We start from the raw sequence: 25,458 nt of genomic DNA, 5'->3' as shown, positions 1-25,458 counted from the left end.
GTGTTAGTGTTTTTTTTCTAGAGGTTATTTAAATCATTTTACTCTCTCATATCCAGTGTCTCAATATGTTTCAAGGCATTTACAAATTGTGGTTAAAAAAGAAAGATAATTTCCAAATTTAAAAAAGTAAGCAGTTTCTGAAATTACTGCTTGCTTTATCTTTGATTTGTCAGATTATAGTTTCAGTTTTGGCTTTTGAGTTACAAAATTCTCATAATATCCTCAATTTCTGTAGGACAATGTCAGCATTATTTTATATTTTTAAAATTTCATCTACACCTCTTAAATAGAATTTGGTTTAAAAGCCAAAGATAGCTTTGAATCTCTTGTTTCTATTTTTAACAAACAAAATAACTGTGTAGCAGATCTTAAGTGGTGCTCTTTTACATTTTGAATGTGGTTTTGTTCTTGGCTCATCTTTTTTTCTGCATTCAGTCATCTATATAATATTTTTAAATATTTGTTTGGTACCAATGCCAACAGAAAGAAAGTGGGCCAACAAAAAGTAAATACTTGAAAATCGCACATTGAGCGCCTAATTATTGTTAAAACTGGAGCATGCGCAGTAGAGCGGATGTGATTGCTTGCAGCTGGTGAGTTTGCAGGAGTTTGGAGACCATCAGGCAAGTTTGACTGGAACGTTTTCATTGATAGATTTTTTGTTCCATTTATTCCTTTAAAGTTCATAGTATAAAAGTCAAATAAATTGTGTGTATTTATCGAAACTTAGAAACAAAAATTATTAAGCTTCGACCCCGTGCTTGTCAACAGACTGTAACGAGGCACAGCTGATGTGTAAGTTCTGAATATTTCAATGTCGGAAACAACATGTTGTGTTGGATCAGTCGTGGAGGAGATGTTGAGAAGTCATTCAGAAATTTAGACCCTGAAACTCGCAGAGTTTCATGTGATTCAGCTCAGTGGGAGGAAACGCGCTCAAAAGCTCCTCTGTAGTTGTCAAAGGCTGGTTTGTCCTGGACCCCACTGACTCAGTTTTCAACTATTCCTCATTTAATTTAAAGGTTAGGTGGATAGCAGAGCCTGAGAATCAGACCTAAAGGGTACAGCACTGGATTCACGTTATAGAAATATTTGCTTTAATAATTAATCAGATAGTTCCTATTCAGAATTTTAATACTTCTAAAGAAAATGTATTATTTTCAAGCTGTTTCAACTGCGTTCAGGCTCATGGGTCACAATAGTTTATTTCTGTAATCCAAATAATGAAAAAATAAAGAGATGAGCCTTGAAAGTCACATAAAGTTGCTGAAGAGAAATGAAAATTGTATATGAACAAACTGAGAACACGGAAATACTTAACACATTGTTCACTCAAGACAAAAGCAAAGTCGCAGATCAAATTAGGATAATTCACCTGGTGACCATTCTACTGAATATGAGAAAGTCATGTGAAATTTATCTAAATGCTTTGAGACTAAACAAACTGGCAACTTACGGAGAGATTTAGAAGCACTCCACGTAAAGCCCAGTCTGTCGTCACAGTCACAAATAACTGATTATTTGTAAATGATTATCTACAACTAATTTAGCAAAATAAAATCAAAACAACAGCATAAATGTCCAATTAATTAAAATATCATTTTAATTAATACATTTTTGCTAAACAAATTGTCAAGGATCATAATGTAAGCTATGAGCTGCAGTTTTGCCGTGATGATTTTCTTCTGTTGGTACAGGGAAACTTTTTCTTAAAACATGTTTTACCTAAATATAGAAAAACAAAAGGTCAGAAAAACAAAAGCCCAAAAAAATAAAATAAAATAGTTGGTGTGTTTGGGAGCGTTTCAACAAGTGGAGCTGTGTTTACCCTCCTCCGTACCCCTGGATTTAACAATAGATGAGACTCTTTCACTTCTAAACATGAAACCCTCCCATGAATCACACAGTTTGTCTTTAAATGAAGGAATTTAAGGGGGGTAGACATTTGTCACAGTTTCTCCTACTTATAACTCACAGAACCTCTACTTCGTTCTCAATCTGAGGACGTCGTTCTGCCTGATGAGGGACTGTAATCTGGTTGGTGTGTGTGTGTGTGTGTGTGTGTGAAAGAGAGGAAGATGCGTAGTGGAGCAAGGAGGCGGGACCGTCACCAGAGCTGTAATACTCCAAGCATGTAAAGAGATGAGGAGAGGACAGGCTGCTGGGTCAGATGTATTGTGGAGCTGTGATCCGGCTGGAGGCATTCAGGAGCTGATGCAGCAGTGAACCATCTGGGATAAACCTGAAACAAACGCAGGTCCTGCTGTTGCCATGGGGGGCTCCCTCAGCCAGCACAGGAGAGCATCGCTCAGCTCTCTTAGGAAGAAAGACAGCTTGTAAGAACAAATTTATTTAATTTTTAAAAATGTTTGTAAACGCTGTGTGCAAGCTTTGTGTTGGAGGCGAAGGTGACTGAAAGCAAAAAAGCCAGAAGGGAAGTGTCTGGCTTCAGTCACTGAAGGCAAATTAGCCCATCACGCCTTTCTGTTTACAATGTCAGCTGATTGGCTGATTTTAATACTGTTTAGCTATTCAAATCTGAGGGAAGTCGGAGGCCAAGACTGGGGAGTGGAAGGAAGGTTTTGTTGCTGTAATGATTATTAATAGCTGCACAATATATTTAACCCCAGTTGTCATTGTGCTGTCCGCGTATATTATCACACTTGATTGGGTGCAATGTTTAATATGACATACTATCAGAAATTCTTACATGCTGATATGATGAGATGGACTCTAACAGCCCTGATGATATGTGGTTCTAATGTCTGAGACGCTAAAGCTCAATCGGAGTGGTGAAAACGTTTTATAAAGGGAGCAAAGGGTAAGGGAATGTTTTTGAATTTAAATCGTCGTACTGTTGAGCTACAATTTTGCAGTTGCACATGTTCCTGATAATGTGCGGCTCTGCTGTTAATTATGCATCCACGACCCAAATTTAACAGGAGTGTGTTCATGAATTCATCCATGGAGTTTATGCCTCTACTGAGTGTTATTTAATTCATGTGTAAGGTCTTTGTGTCAGACCAGAAAAGTGTTTCAATCCTGAGGCATCTGACAGAGCACAAACATAAACTACTCTTCCTCTTTCTTCACCCCTGCTAATCTTCTCAGTGCTTTTACTTTATCCTCTCGGTTATGTTTTTCATTAGTGCTCCCAGGAGCCTCTTGAAGTGGATTTCTTTCTCTCGACGCTCATGAAAGCCTGAGCTGTTCTATATTTAGACACTTGTTCCTTTAATTTCTCAATAGTTCCGGACGTGAAGGACAGGAGTTGGGATAAGATGTGAAAAGCCTTGCTGGGACGTATTTGACGTGGCTTTTAAAGCTACAGAGAAGCTCAGAAAGAGAACCAGATAAAGCAACACTGAAGCAAACCTTTTAAAATAAAGGATCTCTATGTTCTGCATCCATCTGTGTTTGTGTTGAGTCAGGAGGGAGCTGGGGTCTTCCCTATGGGGAAAACTCCACGACCAGCGGAAAAGGTCTGCAGCTCTCATCTTTTGCACTAATTTTAGTCAGCTTCATCATTCCCCTTCTGGTTTTTACATCTTAACTGGAGCAGTCGTGGTTGTTCTGCTCTCCAGAAGCCCAGAGCATTGGCACAATCGCCCAGCTGGAAGCAGTCTGACCTGCATTTGAAGCTATTCTTAGTGGTAATAAATACAGCAGTGAAAGCAAGGTTTGGTAATGTCAATGTTTTCCATGTAGTTACATTTGTAAAAGTTGATGATGCAAAAACTTAATTATGTAAAAAGCTGACTGACTCAGTGAATTGGTATATCTAGAAATGATCCACAAAATGTGTGTGGAGAGTTGAGCCTTGATTAAGATTTGCTGCAGAGGAATAGATTGAGAATATCTGTACAAATAATATTGAAATTAAGAAGATGGAGGATAACTTGCATCACTGTACATCACCCCAAACACTAAGACATTTGTAGGTAGTACCATCATGGTGTGGGATTTTCTTACCATTTGGCAGATTTCATGCAGATCAGGCCATGATAAATGGAATAATTTTTTTCTGAGAGATATTCTTGATGAACAATCTGAGGATTAATAAAGTATTATTTGAATTTTATATCCAAAATTGATCCAGGGAAAAACCCACAGCTGTTTTTAGAAAGACTGTAAAGTCGGTGTACAAACAGTTCATATAAGAGAACATACCTGTATGCTGAAAATAGCTTTAAGTAATAAAATACATTTTTGGTTACCATGTAAATTCACATTTCCTCTGTCATTTCACTTCTTTACACAGAACATAATTTATTTAACAATTTGTTTTTCATGTTTTTTATCTGTAGATTATTTGGGTTGTTTGTGACTTCCAGTGTGTATTTTATACCAGTAGTCACATCAGAAATATATTTGGAGAAAAACACTGATGGGTCCAATGCATATATATCCTGTGTATATATGAGTCAGTTGAGTGATTCAGCTGCTATAGCATTGTGAGCACCATGGCTCCACTTAGTTTCCACACTGGATTTCTTCACTAATTGCAGATAAGTTGAGCGTCTTCCACAGAAGATGAGATCAGGGAATGCCAGCCTCTCTGCTTATTTTATTTCTGCTTTACTCTGGATAACATCATGCTGAATTTAGACAGAGGGACATCAGCTGCTCCAGTTTCTCTCTGTGGTCCCTTTATGGGTGTTTTCATAGATTACCACAGTCATAACTCACTCCTCATTGTTGCCATGGTGATAAGGTTTGTCATTTATGTTTAAGCTCATGTTTTTCACACATGCAGCTTGTCCATTTCCTCTCCTCGCATCACTCTGTATTACTAAATAGATGGCTGGGTGTAAAGGCCACTGCTGTTTCGGTAGTTGCTTATATGCAAAATGCACATCCAGTATTTACCAGCAGGTGGCGCCAGATTGTCATCAATCTGACGCTAGTCACCACAACATCGTTTATGAAGGGCTCAGACAGCTCTGTTAATGTTATTGTGGTGTTTCCTCTCATGTCAACAGTCGAGAGCATCTCTGGATGTGAAGTAGTGCAACTGGAGGCTTTCCATGGGTGGAGGTGATCTGTGTGTATATATTATCTCTACACAAATACATCATGCAAACATTTTCATACCAATCCAGAGGTAAAGATTAACGACTTTAAATACCTGATTTAGTAATTGATAGGTTTCTTACCTGTATGCTGAGATTTTGTCCAACAGAGACTGGCATTATTGTATAAAAGTGATTTTTAAAAAAGTCCATGTAGTCTTTCATTAAATAAATTCTATATCTTTTAAAGCTATCTTTAGCTACACCAGACACTTACTGACATACCTCCGTTAATCCTCCTTCACTATGCAGAGTTTAGTAATTATTACATCAGGTATCTAATTTCCTCTGTTGCGGACTGCAGACATGTTTGCCATGTCTGGTTTTATTCTTGGCTCACAAACGACACATGCTGCCATCAGTCAGAATCTAATTGAGGAATAGACCTCTACATTCCTACTGGATTAACAGACCACAAACACATCAGCCTCATGGGGCGAAGTCTATTTAAAGAACACGTTTTGTTTATCTGCTGTATTTTAACCTGTTTGCGGACCAAGGTAGCAGCTGTAGTTTGTCTGTCTGAATGAAGGCATGTGTGGGTTGCACTGATGATGCTGTATCTGTGGTTGCAAGCGATTACATAAGAGCAGACTCATTTCCACTGTTATTTCTCTGCTCTGTTCCTCTGTATTTTAACTGTCTCAGTAGGAGTAATGAGTATTTTTATTTCATTTTTAAATGTTAAGAAATCACATGTTGTTGATGTGCCTGGCCAGAAGCCAGTGCCTTATTGTGTAACAGGTTAAATGGATGTCTGTGTGGCTCCAGGCTGTCACTGGTTTGTCTTCTGATGTGTTTTGACTGTCAGAAGGAAACTAAAAGGAAAAAGAAGACAATGCCAGGAATGCAAAACAAGCATTTGAGATTTTAATCTTAACAAACCTCTAGACACTTTCTTTTTCTTTTTATTTTTTTTCCAGAAAAATCCCGTCATTGTTTCTGTGCCGTGATTATTTTCTGTACAGTTTTTTTTTTCAGTCTGTAAGAGACTGAACAGAGCCTCTTTCTCTGCGCTCACCAGTGTGAAACGTTATGTGCGGGTTTCTGAGATCATCCTCTTTCCTCTCTCTGCTCTTGTTTGTGTGGAGCAGAGTGTGGTAACATGTCTTCATGTGTGGGAATTATGCAACAGAAAACATGAAATAAAAAGGAAAATGCCGCCTCCTGCTGATCTTTCCATCTTTTCACAGTGACTAAATCCTCTGCCTGTTATTGGATTAGTCACGGTCCATGTTTTCTCTTTCAGAAAATGCATCTCATCTAGCCTAGATCCTCTGTCTCTGTGTGAGTCTGAGGGAAGAGCTGTGTAGAGTTACATAAGCTTCTGATGAATAAACACAGAGAAAGATGTGTGTGTGTGTGTGTGTGTTCAGCGATGAGAGCATTTAATTAAAACCCTATTCTTCCAGGGGGATTTGCTGCTGCATCGTTGAATCTGTATCTGGGTTTATTTTATTGATCCGTCTGTTGTCTGGCCTGGATAGTTTCGGTGAACAATAGAGCCTCAGTTACTTTAATTGCACCTCGGGGCTTTAGCCGCTCATGTGAGTTCAGTGGGAACAGTTTCTGTCTCGGCAATATTTGTTTTCACTTTTTCATGTTCATCCTGAGAAAGGAGGCAGGCGGTTTAATTGCCTGCGTTTAGCTGAGCTGTCAGCCATATCTGTTGCTGGGTAAACAAGCTATTAACGTCTCGAGTTGCATCTTGATTACCCTATCAGATCTCAGTGAGAACAGTGTGTGAGAAACATTCAGGGTTGACGCAAAGTTTGGAAGAAACTTTAGCAACAAAAGGGTGAAGATATGAAAGGCACAAGTAAATAAAAATACAGGTGAGAAGTTTGGAACCTGTTGAAACATGCATGAATGTAGGGTGGCCAATAGGGTAAAAATATCATGCTTTAAACTATAAAATCATGTTAATAATAAAATCTTATAAAAAAAAAAACACATTGCACAAGCTTACTTCACATTTGCAGAACACGTCAGTCTTAAACAGTTTTTTCAAACTAAAACTGTTTTTCTTTTTAGAAGAACAACAAAAGGTTAAGTCTTCAGGTAGGGAGATCTCTCCTGCTGTAGGAAGCATTTAATGAATGTAAAGGAAATGGAGGATAATAAAACTAACACCTCTGCACAGGAGCCGACAGCAGCAGTTGACAGAAACAGCTTTACATGCAGCAACTTGTACAAGTCTGCACACTCCTGTTAGGATGCAAGGTCTTTTGATTAATCTTTTCAAGAGTTTTTCTACCTATAATGTGACATAGATTCCATACAGTCAAATTAACTAACAAACCTGTTTTCAATTAAAAATAAAAAAGGTGCAATAACCTTGTAGTACTAGTAGCTACACCCTTGAACTTAAAGCACCTTCTGATTAAATTTTAGCTTTCTGACTCATTTAGTACGAGGCTGACAGCATCATCCCTCATCTTGACAAATGTTTGTCCAACTTCCAACAATTAAATAAACATCAGTCATATTAACCATGTGAAAGTCTCACATTCGCAGCAGATTTTTAGTTTAGTTCAAGTCAGTCCAAAGCTTTAATTTAAATTTTGCTCTCACAAAGTCGTCCTTTTGTTGATTTGGGTGCATTTCTGCAGTTTTAAAAAATGTTTTTATTTCCTTTTTTCTTGTGAAAAAAGGTTCTGTAAATTCACCAGTTTTCATATATGGGATTTTTAACACATTCAGGTTTTGTTGATGACCCTTTTTTCACCCTAACAGTCTTATTCTGTGTCGAAGGGACAAAGTTTAAGCTTAAAATGAACAATAGAGAGTTTTGTGTAGAGTTTTGTCAAATATGTAACATTTCTGCTAATGTGATTAACATTTTATTGTTCAGCTTAAATAACTGATGCAGCCAAAGGATGACTAAACTTAGATTTACAGTTTATTATCAAATAGTTGAAAACCTTGAGTTGAACCAGTGTGACCCAGCTTTTGACAACACTTATCTGGTCGTTTGAAAAAAAAAAAAAAGCCATCTTAATTCATATGACCTAAACAAGGTGGGTATATAAATGTGGCATTTCCTTCACACCATGATTTTTTGCCCACCTGATCCCAGTGCAGAAAAATATTTGATATTCTCTCTAACCAATTCAAACCTGACTAACCCTATTTTGGAAAACAGAAATGTACTTCTCCTTTTCCTCTCTTCCTGCCTCCAACTTTCAAAAACCCCGGATAGCATCACAGAGGGAGAGAGCCAGTCAGCAGACCTGTAGGAGCAGCAGAGCGAGCCGATGCGTATTAATCAGCTGGTCGCTCACCCAGACGAAGAGGCTGCTGGGAGGAAGGAAGGAGGAGGGGAGCAGAAAGGGCGAGGGGAGTGACTACTGATGCTCCGGCTGCAATCTGCAGAGCGTGAGTCAGTGCTGTGCAGAGAGCAGAGCCACAAACAGAAGCAGCTGCCGCACAGACAGACACGTTTCTCTCGCACGAGCGTCAACAGGACAGAAGAGCAGGATGGGTAGGCAGAGAAACTGAGTAAGAAGAGGAAGTGAGGTCGACACAGAAAATACACGCTGGGAGATCAAGAGCTTCTTGTAGTCGATAGTAAAAGTGTTGATTTAAACTTGAGAAAATCACAGAGTTGGCTCACTCAGAGGAAAGACAAGTTTACAATTCTTATCTCAGACGTGGGGCTGGAAGTGCTGCACAGATGTCCTGGTTGTCTCCGGTCCAGTGGGCCAAGTGGACGTGGTCGGCAGTGACTGGAGGTGCAGGAGACAATGGACAACATACAGGAAGGGATGATAAAGAAGACAAGTAAGAGATTTTGTGTGTGTGTGTGTGTGAGTGTGTGTGTGTGTGTGTGTACAGATTGATGTGGATGCTGTGATGGCAGCAGATTCTCCTGAGTCATACTGACAGGTTGAACATCGTCAGACCAACGGTCCCATCCTGTGGTTTATTCTCTGATTCTCAGTCTATCATCATCTCAAAGCACATATTAAGTCAAAATAGCTTTGTTGTGTTAAGAGGAGACGATTTTTATGCACCGCCCTGTTCTTTCAAACACAGAGGATGTAATTAAGCCTGTTTTGTGTGCGGCCATTAGGCAATGGTTGCTAAAAACCAGGGGATTAAAAAGCAACACTTTTCAAAGCTTTAGTTACTTTTTGATTCCCCTCCTTTTCTAGTTTCTTAGTAACCATTCAGATCTGTGGGACAGGAATCTCAGGCTGCGTGTGTGTGGGAGTGGAGGGTTTATATTTGTATTAAATTGGTGTTAAGTGTGTGTCTGTGGGAACTAGCTTCCAGAGACGGTGTGCTCCTGGGTGCTGGCACTGTGAACTCTTCCTTGTGCTGTTTTTCATTAGAGTGCGGACGTTTTGATGTGCTTTCAAGTGGCTAGGAATACACACGAGCACACACACGCAGACGCACTGTGTGTTGATGCCTCTCCCCGTTCTCTACATGTCTCTGTTGTTTGGGAATAAATCAGAGCTGGGTGTCCAGGCAGCCCAGATTGCAGGCCAAAAACTGTGAGTGTTTGTGGGACACGGTTGCTGAGGAGCAAAGGATGCAGGTGGCCCAGTTGGGCCCTGCTTCCTCTTCTCTCCTTCCTCTGACTTCCTTTAAAATAAAAGGAGCTTGTCTGTTTTGACCTGTGAAAGCCACTGTGTTCAAGTCTCTTCAAGAAAATGGATCCTGGAAAGCTGATGCCACGATTAATTGGAAACGCATACAGTGCCCTTCAAAGGTTTTCATATCCCATGAACTTCTTTATATTAATAGAACTTCATGGGAATGAATTTCAAATTGTAATCACAAACTTCAGTGTGCTGTACTGGTATTTCATTCAATAGACTAGCAGATGGTTATGCATAACAGTGAAATGGAAGGAAAATGACATGGGTTTTCAAATGTTATTACATTTACTAATTGCTAAACAGGGTCCACTTGTATTTAATTTATCCTCAACATAAAATTAGAGAGCCTCTTACCCAAAACGTTCACTGGAGATCGGCACCAGCACCCCTCCCGACCCCACTTGGGACAAGGGTGTTAGAAAATGGATGGATGGATAAAATTAGAGAACAAGGCAGCATCATGAAGACCAAGGAACACAGCAGGTAGATCAGGGCTGTTGAGAAATGTTAAAGCAGAGTTAATTTATTAAACAACATCCTCACAGAGCACTGGTTGATTTATCTTGTGAAATAGCACAACTGCAAACCTTCCAAGATATGGCCACCCAACTAAAATGGCAGACATGAAATCAGAGAAGCAGCTTTGGAGGAGCTGCAGAGATTCACAGCTCAGGTGGAAGAATCTGTTTACAGGATAACTTGGTTGTGAGTTTCACCAAAAAATATCAATAGAAGTCTAGCAGGTTTCCCATAAGTGATGAAGAGCAAACAGGAAACATGAAAGTGTTCTCTTTAAATGTGACTAAAGCTGAACTTCTTGGCAAGCATCCAAAGTGCTGTGTGTGGCAAACAGCCCAACACTGCACATCTGAACACACCATCTTTAAAGTGAACAGTGGTGATGGTGTAGTGTTGTGCTATGGGAAAGAATTTATTCACCAAAAAAACCAAAGCTGAAGTTTTTCTTACAGCAGGACCACAAACTTAAACACAGAGCCGGGGCAGCAATAAAATGTTTTCAATCAAAGCACACGGACGGGTTAAATTCAATAAAGAATTGGAGACAAGACTTGAAAATGAATGTTCAAAGAGGCTCCAACCCAGTTTAGTCTCAGCTCCGAGGAGGAATTGGCAAAAACCTCTAACTCTAGATGTTCAAAGTTTTTAAGGTTGTCCACCAAAAGACTTTCAGCTGCAAGTCTTTCGATGCCAATTATTGTTGTACAATAACTGACTGAATACAAATGCATTCCACATAAAGACTTTTATTTTATTTCTTAAATTATGGTGTGAATACCTATGCAAGGTAGTTGACAATGTGTGTAATTAAAAAAATGAAAGTGCATAACAAATCTTCCTTTGTTGGTTTGAGAGTTTCCTCTTCTAGCTTCTGTTTGTGTTTCTCTGTTATTTCATGTAACATTTCATTGAAATAAATAACAATTTATTCTTTTCACCTGCAGTTCGGACTCTGAGGGCGCCTTCGAGACCCCAGAAGCCGAGTCTCCAGTTGTTGTGAATCTACTGAGCCAACTGGACAACTCAAACAACACAGGTGAGACTTCAGAGCCAATGGCAAGTTAGAGCTCCGATGTAGGTCACTCGACTTGACTATTATCAGATATTGGTAATGTTTAACTAGGGATCTTGAAATCCTGATGGTTTTATCTTATATGTCTTCTTTAACTGTATGTTTACTTGCTTACCATATTTACAATGAACAATATCTGACATGGAGTCAGGCTTCACATAAGGAATAGCAAAAAAAAAAAAAATGTTTTTCAAGACATATTTTGGTATCGTCTTATGTACTTGTGCATTTCATTTATAGTGGGCAAAGTATCAGTATGGTGCCCACTGTTTACAACAGTAATGTGACTTTAGCACAGCAGATAACATGCAGACCTACATATTTCTGTATGTGAGCCAGCTGTCAACCTACTTTCAGTTTCAGTCTGCAGCCTTTTTGTTTATGCCTGTTTATGCTTTACTGGAAACCCTGATTTGGGTTAATCTGTGCAGATTTATTACTGCAGAAGTATCACTGAGGAGCATGCTTCAATGGTTGGAAGAGGGATTTATTACAGTAATGTTTCCTGGAGTACACACTTAATACATCCTATCACAGATAAACCTTTGATGTTTGTGCTGATTGGTCAGATGAAAGATAAATTAATATCACAGTTTTCACCTTTTGTATTTTTAGTAAAAAGTTTATTCCTTCATACTTAATCCAGCAGTTTAGATCTGTGAAGAGATTTCAACTAACAAAGTCATTCCACTTGATTTGATCAAACCCAGCTGGATGAATACAATTGCATGGCATATACGTCAAATTTTTATTTGCAAATAAAATATAATTTTTTTTTAATTTCGCTATGCACTGATTTGTATTGGTCTATCACATTCATTACAACGAAATATTAAAACGTTATGACCGACGGTTGGCAAAATATGTATATTGTAACATTGAGAAGGATGTTACCAAAAACTGAAGTGCTATAAATGTTTCAGATACCATCATTAGATTCAGATTGCTGGATTGAGTCTACAGAATAACAAAAGTGATTGAACACAACATACTTAAAGTGACAGCAATGTTTAAATTTAGAACAAGTGACATTGTCATTGCAATATTAACAAAAAGCTTCCTATCCTATAATTTCTTTAATTGTGCAGCTCTATTTTATATCCAGAAAGGCTGATATGGAGTGTGATCTTAATTAAAGATTATACAGTATTTGTGATGGCCGACTAAGAAATTTTTAACCTTTTAAGGAACATTTCTTCCTTTGTCGTCTTTCGTGTGAATTTACTTGTGCATCAGCATTAATTTCACTTGAAACTTGGTCCTGTGTACTACCATTTTAGGAGCAATGTGCTACATACTTCATTAAGCAAAGTTTTACAGGTCCAGAGTAGTGTTTGTGAACGCTGTTAAAAGTTGGAAATGAGCTCTCTGTTGGTTAAGCCTTTATAAAAAAACAAATAGCTTGCAGCTGAGTCCTGCTTTTCCAAACAGGCTCCCTAGTTTCCACTCCCTTCTCCTCCTCTTCTGCTTTTACTGCCCAGCTTTCACCCACACAGGCACAAGTAGCACCCGTTGCTGTGGTAACGGATAATCCAGACTTCAGTTCAACCGCAGATATGAATATCGCATGTGTTTGCAAACTTGGATCGTGCAGGGATGTCAGCACACACTGGGAGCAACGGGGTTTGACATCGCGCTCTTCTATCCGGGTCAGATCAGTTTACGAGGTTTGAATCGTTGCTCGTGGTAAATTATGCCAATCTGAGAAGGTAAATGTTTAATTTCACGCTCCACAGCTCGCATGCCGAGTTCCTTTCATACATGAAAGATTGACTCTGGAGAAACGGGCTCTATAGTTAGAACGCACAAACAGCTCAGTGTTTATGGGAACAACCACTTGAACATGACGATGCGTCTCTCTGAACGGTGGCAGGGCAGGAACCTGAGAACACTTTGTATCTCTACTTGTTTCTCTGACACACTTACTTCCCCCTCTGCTGTCTTTTCCTCTTTTTCACAGAGTTGTGAAACGATAATAAAGCCTGATGTTTTGTTTGTGTTGCTGGGACACGTGACGGGTTGAACTCTTCATGACTGGGTGTGGTTTTTCTACATCTGTTCCTCGTCTACAAAGGGCACATTCGGTGTGAGGAGCTACGGAGATTTAGAGCTGAAGTTTGCACAAGCTGACTTTAACACTTTGATTTAAAAAGAACATTGACATCATCTACCTTTTACACCTGTTGTGCTTTCACGTGTTTTTCTGGGATTGCATGTGATGGCTTAGCTTAAAGTAGTGAATAATTTTGGAGTGGAAAGAAAAGATGAAAGAAAAAACTTCTAATAAATGTGGGAGGCATAATAACTGAGCTAACTTTAATGATTATGATTTTTAAGTGGTGTTGAGATGAGCTTCTCCACAGCATGATGCTGCCACCGCCATGATTCTTTGGTAACTGCATGTAAAGCGTTTTGATTTCTCCCATCTGATTGCTGTCTGCTCTATTTGGTTTGTAGCAAAGTGTGAGCTAGATTTTATTATTATTATTATTTATTCTACAGTGGATTTTTTTCTTGCCCCTTTTTGTATTTCGTCTTTTTTTGTGCAGTGCAAGACCATGAACTGTCCAGTTATGAATCACTGCAGCTCCTCCAGAGTCACCATGGACCTCTCGAATCCTTTGCTAAATTGTACTCTTTTTGCCCAGCAACAAGGAATACTTGTTCAAAGCTAATAATTACTTTCTAAACTCTCTGACCTGCCTGCTGTGTTTCTTCTCAAACCACCAAGACCTTCACAAAAAGCTAGAGTTACACTGAAAAAAGAAAAGTAATCATGAATTGTTTTTCTTCTTCTTCTTCAGTCATACACTATTTTGTCCATCACATGAAATACCCCCAAAAAAGTAATAAAGGTGCAGCTTAAGAAAACATGACGGCAGTCCACATGTGGTGTAGAGAAGGAATAGGGTGGTGTTGTTGGTTTATAAATGTTTGACGTTTACATTGTGTGGAGGTGATTATTTTCAGCAACAGGGGTTCCTGTGCTTCAACAACACAGCCCAGCCCTCCGGGATGCTTAATGGGATGTGTGACGAGACAGGAAGTGGATTGTTCTGGGAGGAAGTCAGCGGATTTTAAGTAAACCCTTTGAAGGCTTAAACCCTAAATAGTAACATTATATGAAAGACATGCATTCTAACAATGTAAGGATTTAATGTTATTCTAATGGGGTTGAATGGTGACAATTGGTTACACACTTTTCTGCTTGCTTGCCAATTAGGATTTGGTGGGAACTAGAAAAGGAACAAAAGTGTAGGTGGCGTTAAAGTGGTAATGATGTTGACCTGTGATTAATGAATGATGAACAATCGACCCTGAAGCTGCAAGTTGGCAACAAAAGGACATGTGAAATGTTGTTTGGAGCTTGTTTTGAGATTATATGGACTATCTAAATCCATTTGAGTGTTGCCACCATGATCCATTTTACTTACAATGATGTTTAACACAAACGCCTGATTTTTCTTACCTCTTTTTACAAGTATGGTAAAGTTTAGTATTTTAAAAAATCAAAGCAGTGGGAGTCACAGACTGCTGACATACAAAAGCCTCAATTGAAACTATCAACATTGCTAAGTTATTACAAATTTATAGCATAAATGGAATTTCTAAGTTGCAGTACTTATGCAACAGAATGTTTTTTGACATATCCAAAAATGAATGGCAGCCTGGCGAACTGCGTCAGCGGTGTAGATCATTGTTGCTGGGAAATATTTAGCTTGTAAATTTCCAGCAAATATTTATACACCGTTTAAGCACTTGGAAGATGTGCAACAGTTTTGCAGAGCAAAACAGTATTTTATCAGATGAAGTGCTAGAAAGGAGTCGTTGAAATGTGGTGAGTTTTTGTTGTAGTCATTTCATTTTTGCAGTGTTCATGTTGATTTATGCATGTTTTAGTAAACATGCTGCTTCTTATGTCTTTTTAATCTAACCTTTAATGACACTATTAAAAGCATCAATTTTACAGGTTTTGTGTGAACATTTTGGGTTTCCTTTAAAGTTGCCTGAAATTTTGCATTCAAAAGACTGGCTAGATAATTTCTTTCTTAAATTCTTAATGGAAGTTGCCTGTATTCATTTACTGATGGCAACAAAAGAGAAAAACGTCAAAATCTCAACTTGGGTCTAAAATTATGTAGTAATCTAACCTCAAATTGTTTTATTTACTTAATAAAAGTTAAGATAGAAATAAATATAGTTTATTAATACTAGGTATGCCCCAAGCTCACTCTTTCACAGCTACGTATAACTAATAAATATGGTTTATGACGGATGCACCCAGATTCATTTTTGCATAAATCTTTTCTTTCCTAACTAGTTTGTTCCCTTTTTCCCCCCCGTAGTTTCTACTGATGGTTCAAGCCACATTCAGGACAGATGCCATGATGTCCACTCAGCTCCATCCCAGCAGGTTGACTCCCTGAACAACTTGACCAGCTCCACACCAAACGGAGGCAGCTTTGGTTTGGATCAAAACCTCAACTTGACCCTGGGCTCCAAAGCTGGCTCTGGAGAAGATCTCTCGTCATCCGGCCACCTTCCCCAGACTGCAGCTCTCCGACCGCCGTCACTTTCCGTTCTCTCACCGCTTAACAAACCGGATCCTACAGAGGTTGACGATGAGGCTCCGGCGACTTCAGACTCTAGTCCAGACACAATCAGTCGTGATGAGTGCCTGGACCCCGATTTGCTGAATGGCAACGTGAGATCAGACCCTGCGAGCTCGAACACTAAACTGGCCAGTGAGAACAGCAACTCAATCATTAAGTAAGTAAACCCAAATAAAGGCCTGTGGCCTCAGCTACACACATTCAACCCAGTTTAAGTGAGAACTGCAGCTAGTTCCTATAAATGGCTGTAAAGAGCTGCAGTGACTGCAAGCTCTTTACCCTGAAATGATCAAAGTGTCCTTGTCTGTACGAACTGTGTTGGCGTGTTGCGTGTCTAATGCAGGCTTTAGGCATGTCAGCTGTTTCTCTCCTGCATGCAGCCTGACTCACAGCACTAAAATGGTCCACTTTATGTTCAGGAAGTTTATTTTGCATCATTTGCAGACACTTGTGAAGCTCTGTTTACACATTCCATTCTGTAGACATACCTGTATGTTTTGCTTCTACTTTTACTTCATTTTTGCTCAACTATTAAACAGTCGAACTCTGCCCTCTTGTGGAAGATCTTACACAAGTATTTGAAGTTAACTATGCCGCGTATCTAATTAAACATTGCTACTTGATGTGAACCAGTCTAATAAAACAATGGTGTATCCAAAAGCTAAAAGTGTTATGCAGAGTTATAAAAATATAAATATAACGAAGTATATAAATATGAAGGTATATAATATAAAGGTATCTCTGCTACAAAATACAGTAAAACTCTCCAGGTTATGAAATGGAGATATCTATAAATAAAAGCAAACTGAGTTACTGGACATTGCATCCTCTACTTTAATAAGCATACTATAACTCTTTGCATACATCATGGCATTATCACAAAATATTTTGTTTCACAAAACCATTGAACGCTAAATCTCGATGGATGCTTCATGGTTATGTCGGATTTCCAAAACATTTTCATTGCTTCCTTTTCTATCATGATTTACAACAGAATAAAACAATGAAACAGGTAATTGTTTTAAGCTGTAATACATTTTTATTTTTGTAATTTTCTGAGTTCCGTCTCCCTGTTGTGGCATCCTGAATGGACAGCATGTGTGCCACCTTGTGGGACTTTTATATGGTGCATTCTCTATATATAAGGTATTTAGTTTACCAGTGGCTGGTCATTAATTAGGTCCAGTCCAGTAAAACTTTTGCTGGACTTTATCAGCTGATTTCTTGGTGCATCTTTAATTTTTATCGTCTCAAACGTTTGGATATCCAGTGTTAAAACCTAGTGATTTTTTTTGTTTTTTTTTTCTTTTTTTTCAAAAACCTATTTTTTTTCAATACATTATGTCTGACGTTTCCCAGTAACACTCCGATAATTCTGATTCCAGTTTTCCTAAACATCAGGCCCTCTGCCCTCACCTTATCTTTGTCCTAACCCCTGTCTCATCTTGAGTCTCTTCCTTCCTTTTCTTTGCTCAACATGTCGTTCTGTTTCCCTTTCTCTTTGTGTGGCATCAGGACTGCTGAGCAAGTCCATTTCCTCTGTGTTCTGTTGTAAGTACTGCGCAAGTGTGTTGTGTGATTCCGGCTCTGCAGCCAACATAAACTCAGAATCTCAACTCAAAGGTGGAGAAAAAGACATGAGTAGTTTTGCAAAGTGGAAAAATATCAAGCGTTAGAGGAAACCCTCTAATCCACAAACATCTCATTATTCTGCTCTTTCTACTGCATAACTCTGCACTTTTTGGAAGAGCATACCAGCTCAGCACACACAAAGAAAAGCTATGTGGTCTAGTAGTAAGGCTTTCTGTGTTTTTTTCCTGTCTCTTCCTATTTTTCCATCCGTCCTCATTTAAATGCACTCAAAGCTAAAATGTGTCTTGCTGAAGCTGATGTTGCCTTTTGTCATTTGTCCTCAGGAACTCCTGCAAACTAAAGCAAAACCAGCAGATGCAGAAGGATTTAAATGGACAGGTAGGCCCTGATAACGATGGTAATATCCCTGCTACACAATAAGTGAAAAAAACAGGTTTATACAGAGAAAGCCAGCATGGTAATGAAGTTTAATGTTGCTTAAGGACGACCATCATGAGGGCCATGCTACAGATGAGGAGAAACTGGCTGGGACCAAATCAGAAAAGGAGCAAAACTGTGAGTAAAATGATGGTGCATAATTTAGAGTAATATTAACTCAAATGAAGGATACCAATGATTAGATATTCATTATTTTAGATCAGTATGCACTACCTGACCCGTGGGTAAACAACAGTCATGGTCACATTAAATTCCTCTTCTGTTGCAAACACAGGCCTGTTTAATTATTAGTTGTTCATGGGAAATGTGCAGAAATTCAATGTGGTGCGTCATTAGGACAGAGCTGTCCTTATGTACAGAGCTGTTTGTAACTTATATTCAGAACATGACAGATGTTTTATGACATGCAGTTCAGTTTCTACTGAATGCTATGAGTTTTATGTGACATTGGTTCAGTCACTTACATAGTTAATTCTCAGGAAAAATTGACATTCAAGGACAAAATACAGCTAAAATGAATAATTTACATATAAATCAGAGATTCTTCTGGAAGTTTATTTATTTCAGTTAAAAATATATAACTCATAATTTTTATGAGCTTATTACATAGAGATGTATTCCTAGTGAATGTTTCTGTTCATTTTGGCCGTTGTGGCTTAAAGCTAATAAAACGCCCAAATCAAGTTTGAGGGGCCATTAAGGGTATAAAGCAGTAAAACGTTCAAATCATTGAAATATAATTCATGGATTCTTTCTGATTAAAACTCACTACGACATTTCTTTGGCCTACGGATTTAATTTGCCGCCACCTGCTGGCCATGCTGGTCTAAACAGTGCTGTAGCATATTTATGGACCTTTGACCCAAAAGGTTTTCTTCTCTCTCTTTCGCAGACCAGGATTGCAATTTGACATCCAAACCCGATGAGTCAGGCTGCTGCTCTGTGGTGAGACTCTGTCTCTTTTTAACCTGATACATTTTCTTCTTTCTAACTCTTGGCATCAGCCTTTGGTTTGCTCCTCAACGGAGTGTGAATCTGTCACTGAAAATTGGATGGATGTTTATAGATAAATTTCAAACTGCAATGCTGCCACTAGGTGGGGCATTTTATCTGTTCAAATGAGAGGAAATGACAAGTTGCAGCCGGTGTCACTTGCATCTGATTCTTCACATGCAGCTGAAATCTGAGACATTAACGCAGTCATTTAAAATAAAATATAACAAAATTGATCATTTTATTTTGAATTAAAGAAACAATTGATTTAGGTTACAGCCAAGGAAGTGGCATTGTAAGATGCAATATGATGACAGTATTGAGGCGTAGGACAGCACAAGGTTCTTAGTGTCTGCCACTGTGTTAGTCTTCTCAGGTGACACATGGATTAAGATTATCGCCCTCAAGATTAGCCTATGACTGTCATAATCCAGCAAATTTGGATTATTTGACAGCGTGGAGAGACATGAGTGGAGCAGAGGAGGAAGTGAGAACATTGACCCAAAGATGAGAGTGATGTATGCTGAATGTTAAGCTGCAGGAGAAGATCAGATAATTCACATATTACAATAAGATGCCAAAAGGAACAAAAATAATTTAGTTGGTTTTAGGAAATTTTTCCAAATCTTGACAGGTTTACTGTAGAAAAGCATGAATCAAAAGTTTGTCTCTAATTTCTGGTCACCAATATTTGTAATATTTTAATAAATATTTTTTTCTGTTCTGAATAAATATAAAATTTCACATTCTTACAAAAAATGCTTAGTGGTGTAAAACATTGATTTATTAAAGTCGGTTTAAAGTTACACACCTGTGTCTCCTGCAGTAAAATCCTCCACATGATGGGACTGAATGATTAGTGCTTTGAACTTTCTTTGCTGTCTTATATTAGCAATTAGCTAAACATCAAAGTAATCTGTTTACAGATACCTGCTAGCATTTACTAATAAAATCTGCTGCATTAAAGATGCAATTTGATTGCTGGAAGAAAATGAAGCAAATCTGTAGTCAAACATTCAGCTTCCTGTCCTCTGTCTGTTGAAGCACCTCTAAACCGTCAGCATGACAATGTAGAAAATAGTTTCCCTTCTAGAAGCTTATTATTGCTTTCATGCTTCCTCCAGCCTAATTTTTCCACTTCTTACTGACTCTGAAAGTAGCTAAGTCTTCTTCCTGCAGTAATAGTGTCACCTGGTAGTGGTCAGGTTTGAGTTGGGTGTTCACTGATCATAAGCAAGATTCGATTTTGAGGTTTCAACCGGCTCACAGATGAATGCAGGGATTTGACAAACTTTGTCATCAGCTCATTTCTTGCTTCATCTCTAAGATTAGTAGTTGAAACTTTTGACAATTTAGTTGTTACAAAAAAAAGATGGTGATGACTGATTTCCTTCTCGTCAGTATGAAGACACATGTGAGCTGAAGACATCAGAAGGAACCGAGATGCAGAAAACAGGAAGTCAGGTCCTGGATTCCATCTGCATCAGTGAGGCCGAGAAACAAGCAGTTCTCACCCTCATCAGAGAGGAGGTGGGCTCTCGTGTTGGACTTGGCTTCACTGGGTTACTCAGAAATCGCTGACGGAGGTCTTTACTCACAAACGGTCTCCTTTCAGATCATCACCAAGGAGGCTGAAACTAATGACTGGAAGAAAAAGTATGAGCAGTGCAAACAAGAAGTGGACGAGATGAGGTTAGGAAACATGCTGCTGTTGTCATGGCGATCAAACGTTCCAGATGAGGGTGGTCCTGTGTACCGCAAAAATGAAATTAGTCATTTTTATTGCATAATGATCTTATGCAAACTTTTAGACAAACTTTTGAGTTGTATGTTGGTGTGTCTCCTTTCAGAAAGATTGTTGCAGAATATGAGAAGACAATAGCTCAGATGATTGGTGAGTTAAATTCACTGCAGGAAAACATTCAAACACTGAATTTATTCTAATTTGTGTGAACTCATGCTGTGAAGTGCTCTGATGCAATAAGAAAAGTCCGAATTGCAATGTGAAAAGTGTTTTATGTTGCATGTTACTATGGGGAGATAAAAAAAATAACCCATTTATGTGTTTCTTTAGAGGACGAGCAACGCAACAGTGTGAACTTCCAGAAGGCTTTGCATGCGGCGACGGTGGAGAAGGACGCTGCCCTGGCAGACCTGAACTCCGTGGAGCGTTCGCTGTCGGACATCTTTCGCCGCTATGAAAACATGAAAAGCACCCTGGAGGGCTTTAAAAAGGTGGGAAATTTCAAGACATCTCGTTGAAACGTCTTGTTTCCTAAGTACCCTGAAAATAGTTTACGTTTTTAGCACTTGATGATTAGTACGTATGAAGCTGGAAGTGTATCTTGTGGTTAACAGCGGCATTTGTACAACCAGCACCAGGCGTAAGGTGAAAGATCTGATAGCTGCAGACTTTAACAGAACCCACAGCAAAACTGTCAGGTAAAGTAATTTTAAGAATAAGCTGTGGTGTCCAAACCTTTTGCCACAAGGGCCAAAGTTGTCAAGTTTAGAGCAAATTGAGAGAAACTGAGGGTCATAAAATTTAATTGTTAAAAAAAAACAGAAAAATACTTATCTGCTCAATAACATACTAAATATGCAGGATTTTAATGAAACAAAGTTTAGCTTTTACTGATGCTGTTGAAACATCAGAAGGAAATATGTTGCAGTTCAGAACACAGACAAAACACAAAAGTTAAAATGAATATTAGAAAATTTCCATGATTTCCATCTGCCTTCTGTGTGCGCATGAATTGGTAAATGACATTAAGTTGTATCTCTTCATGCAGAATGAAGAAGTGCTGAAGAAGTGTGCTCAGGATTACCTGGCCAGAATCAAGCAGGAGGAGCAGAGATACCAGACGCTGAAGCTGCATGCAGAGGAGAAACTAGACAAGTATGAAGAGCAACAGAAGAGTTTGGGAGAAAAATTTTGTTGTTGGATGAAAATATATATTATTTTTTCTTCATTGTTGCAGGGCCAATGAGGAGATTGCTCAGGTGCGCACCAAGGCGAGCTCAGAAACGATGGCGCTGACCGCGGGCTTGAGGAAGGAGCAGATGAGGAACGAGTCTCTGGAGCAAGCCCTGTTGCAGAAGGTACAACACTCATTGTCTCCAGGCTGTGCACAAGGAAACGCATCATTCAACGCCTTTTCCTGTCTGTGATGACTGGATAGTGTTTAATTGCCTTCCTTCATGGCGTTCCTGCAGAATCAAGAAATCGAGGAGCTCACAAAGATCTGTGATGAGCTGATTGCCAAAATGGGAAAAGTAGACTGAGGATTTGCTTGAGGTTAATCAGCCTGGATCGCCCCTCCAGTCCTGCAGAGACGCCCTGTGCATGCCTCCAACCAAGAAGCGACTTCCATAATGTACCCTGTGCCTGCCCTGCACCTAAGAGACTGCTTATGTACAGATGTCTGAAATAACCTCTTGTAATTTGCATTTGCACTACTTGTGACCTGAACCTTCAAGGCTCTCAGCATATTAATCAAATGAGATCACTTTGTTTGCATTTTGCACCTTTTGTAAGGTTATCTAGAGCCATCAAGTGTCTGTCCATCATATCAGGGAACAACAGCTCTTATGGTATTTCCACTAAACTCCTACCAACTTTTTCTCCAGAATGACATCAAGTTTAATTCATCCCTGGGTTTGATTTTGAAAATACTTTCAACCTTCTGCTTGGATGAACTTTAGAGAACAGATTTAATATGAATGGTTAAACAATTAAAATATATTTTTATACCAATTTCAAGTTATTTTTTTAGTTTAATGGTTTGGCCAGATTGCATGTGAAAGTGGCCCTCTCCACTTAAACTAACAGACTGAGGAAGGACAATATTTATCAGATAAACAGCCATAACTCCCACTGTAACTCCGGAGGAACTGCAAAGGTCAACAGCTCAGGTGGGAGAATCTGTCAACAGGACAGTTTTTAGTCATCCTCTCCACAAATCTGTCTGTTTTATAGTACTGATGCAGGAAGAAATCATATTTTGTTTACAGTTATATGTGAATATAACTATAAGTTATGTAGATGACAAAATCACGTGGACACAGTAGTTCATGCAAACAGCTGCGTAGAGGAAAACAGTCAACACTCAGTGCCTATGAGTGACGCATAATGTTGGCAGCATCATGCTGTGGACATGCTTTTCATGAAAATACAAATTATTTTGTGCACATGCAGACTGTTTATCATATGCAAGGCCACATAAATAAACCTCTATGAATTGAGAAATGTTTCACTACAGTCATTCTATAACAATGTGCAATTTATGGAACTGTTCAGTCAAATCCACAAAACCATAACCCTTACTTTTTATGTAACTGGGCTACTTTTGAGTGGAGATATTTTACAAATTGCAGATGCTGCTGCTTAAATATCATTAGTCTGCTTTTTTACAAACCCTGTGGAGTAACCTGATGTCTTAGTGAGAGCTTTCCCCTGGTGTTCATGTGATTGTCAGTTCTTGTTTGTTTATACTTTTTCACAGTTTTGCTATTTTTTCAGACATGTTTTCTTTTTTTTTTTATCGCACCAATAATCACAATCTGTGTTCAGCACAGAGATGTAATGATTAACTATAATGTAATTTATGGCTGCTTATCACAATACAAAATTAATTTTACAACTATTGCTTATGTTACGCGTGTGTTTGGTTCTCACTTGGTTTTCTACATGAGATTTTCTGTCCAGGAAAAAATATTGACCCGTCCTTGCAGTGCAGGATTTAAAATGTTTAAAATATTCCTATAAATCAGCTGGTTAAAGAGAGACTGAGCATTGAAGGAATTTTTGGGGGCTCATTATGTGGTTATTTAAAATCTATTAAAGTAAATATTCATTGTAAATTTGTGATGACTGTAAAATTCACCAAAATCACAAACCCGGAGTATATATATTTGTGCCAATATGATGTCATATTACCTCTTGTTACTAGACTGTTTTGTTTTTGCCATATTATTTTGTATCTTCAGACTTTGCTTGAATAGGATATAAATTTGTATCTGTAGTTCATAAATGACAATCTCACATCTGTGTTGAATCAGTGTGAATGTGTACATTCTCCTGAATGAACATTAATATAGTTTGTTCTACAATATTTTCTGTTTGATTATTGCCATGCTTTACATAAGGATTCATTACTTTCTACATAAAATGGACTTGGCACCTTGCGGTATTAATTTGAAGACAAATTAAAGGAAAGGGATAAGGCCACGAAACTATATTCCTTGCTTTGAAGTTCTTAAAGATATTTGTTCAGTCTACGATCCCAAAAATGGTAATGAACTATACCAGTATCTGGCTGTTCACCTACCAGGAAAACAGAAGTGCAGTCAAGTTCTCCAGAGTTCTGCAAATGACCTCTTTATTTGAATCAGGTGTGTTGAAGTAGAGACGCATCTAAACGTTGGAGACTGTTGTATTTACGGCTAGTATAGAGAACCCCTCTTCCTCAAGGCCTGGAGTTGCCCACCTCTGTTCTACTTCTTATATTGTGACGCCATTCTGTGAAATACTGTGGCTTATAGTGGAAAGACGTTGCATCAATAAGGTTGGTAGTCAAGTTTATAGTTAGCAAATTTAATTATTAAATTCATGGTGGTAATGGGTACAATTTTGGGAGGTTGTAATGTGATCAGTATGTGATATCTGTTTTATACAATCTTTGTCATTTTGTGTTTGCAGAAACATAACCAAGTGAGCGTTCTTAACGGCAAACTATCTGGCACCTGGTAACCTTGCCAACTAGAATTTAGAGAAAGTAAATGATTCATAAACGCTGAATGTACTTTAAATACGCTTTGTACATTGAAAAACTTTAGTTTTTGTAAGTATTTTATGTTTGGAAGACACTTAAACGTGCTTTCTCATTGATTGATAAAACGTAGAATAGTGTAGTTTTTGAGTATCAGCTGTATTTCTCTTTTTGTTTCATTCACAAAAATGTTGCATTACGATGAGTGTATTAGCCAATAGTATATCAGTGATTCTTGAAAATAGGGACAAAATGGGTTTTAATTTTCCCATTTGTTTTTTTTTTTGTTTTTTTCTCAACCATAAGTATGCAAATATGACAAATGTTTAGGACATGTAAAGATGATATGGTGCAGGCTCCCAGTTGCAATTAAAAAAAAAAAAAAAAACATTTTTAATCGACCTGACCCAGAACTTTGTCATCACCATCTGACAAAAATAAATATAAAATGATTTTTAAAATATCCCATTTGTGATATTTTTACTCATTTTACAGACAAATGCTTCTCAATAAACAAAATAAATATTATTTAAAACAAAAAACAAAAAGTCCATCTGACGGAGTTGACAGTGCATGACGGAGTTGATACAGAACTGAAGGTGGTGACAAACTAGTGAGTAAAATGAAAAACTTGATACATGTGAAGTAATGCAATTTATGTAAAATTAAAATGAATTAATTGCATAATCAAGTGAGATTTGATAATTTCACTGAAAGAATCACAAAAACTCTGATGGAGTTGACATCTGACGGAGTTGACGAAATGCCAAACTACCT

At 38.3% G+C, this 25,458-nt stretch overlaps 1 protein-coding gene across 3 annotated transcripts; it reads left to right on the top strand.

Annotated features, from left to right (window-relative positions):
• Positions 1 to 548: 548 nt before the first annotated feature.
• On the top strand, positions 549 to 24,024 carry LOC103142919 (transforming acidic coiled-coil-containing protein 1). Of its 3 annotated transcripts, XM_007559232.2 has the most exons (14): positions 549 to 623; positions 8,724 to 8,855; positions 11,146 to 11,237; positions 15,620 to 16,043; positions 17,803 to 17,857; positions 17,962 to 18,034; positions 18,810 to 18,862; positions 20,312 to 20,440; positions 20,526 to 20,602; positions 20,761 to 20,804; positions 20,985 to 21,145; positions 21,703 to 21,809; positions 21,892 to 22,012; positions 22,127 to 24,024. In XM_007559232.2, the coding sequence occupies exons 2-14, from the start codon at positions 8,749 to 8,751 to the stop codon at positions 22,193 to 22,195; spliced, it is 1,512 nt and encodes a 503-aa protein (XP_007559294.1). In that variant the 5' UTR covers positions 549 to 623; positions 8,724 to 8,748; the 3' UTR covers positions 22,196 to 24,024. The 3 variants fall into 3 exon arrangements, with proteins under 3 accessions (XP_007559294.1, XP_007559295.1, XP_007559293.1); XM_007559233.2 differs by lacking the exons at positions 549 to 623; positions 8,724 to 8,855 and adding an exon at positions 2,125 to 2,336; XM_007559231.2 differs by lacking the exon at positions 549 to 623 and having other exon boundaries at positions 8,419 to 8,855.
• The last annotated feature ends 1,434 nt before the right edge of the window (positions 24,025 to 25,458 follow it).

Source organism: Poecilia formosa, unplaced genomic scaffold (genome assembly GCF_000485575.1).
Source record: "Poecilia formosa unplaced genomic scaffold, Poecilia_formosa-5.1.2 Scaffold103, whole genome shotgun sequence".
NCBI classification, from domain to species: domain Eukaryota; kingdom Metazoa; phylum Chordata; class Actinopteri; order Cyprinodontiformes; family Poeciliidae; genus Poecilia; species Poecilia formosa.
The sequence above is the reverse complement of the archived record's forward strand: the minus strand, read 5'-3'. Positions and strand labels throughout refer to the sequence as shown.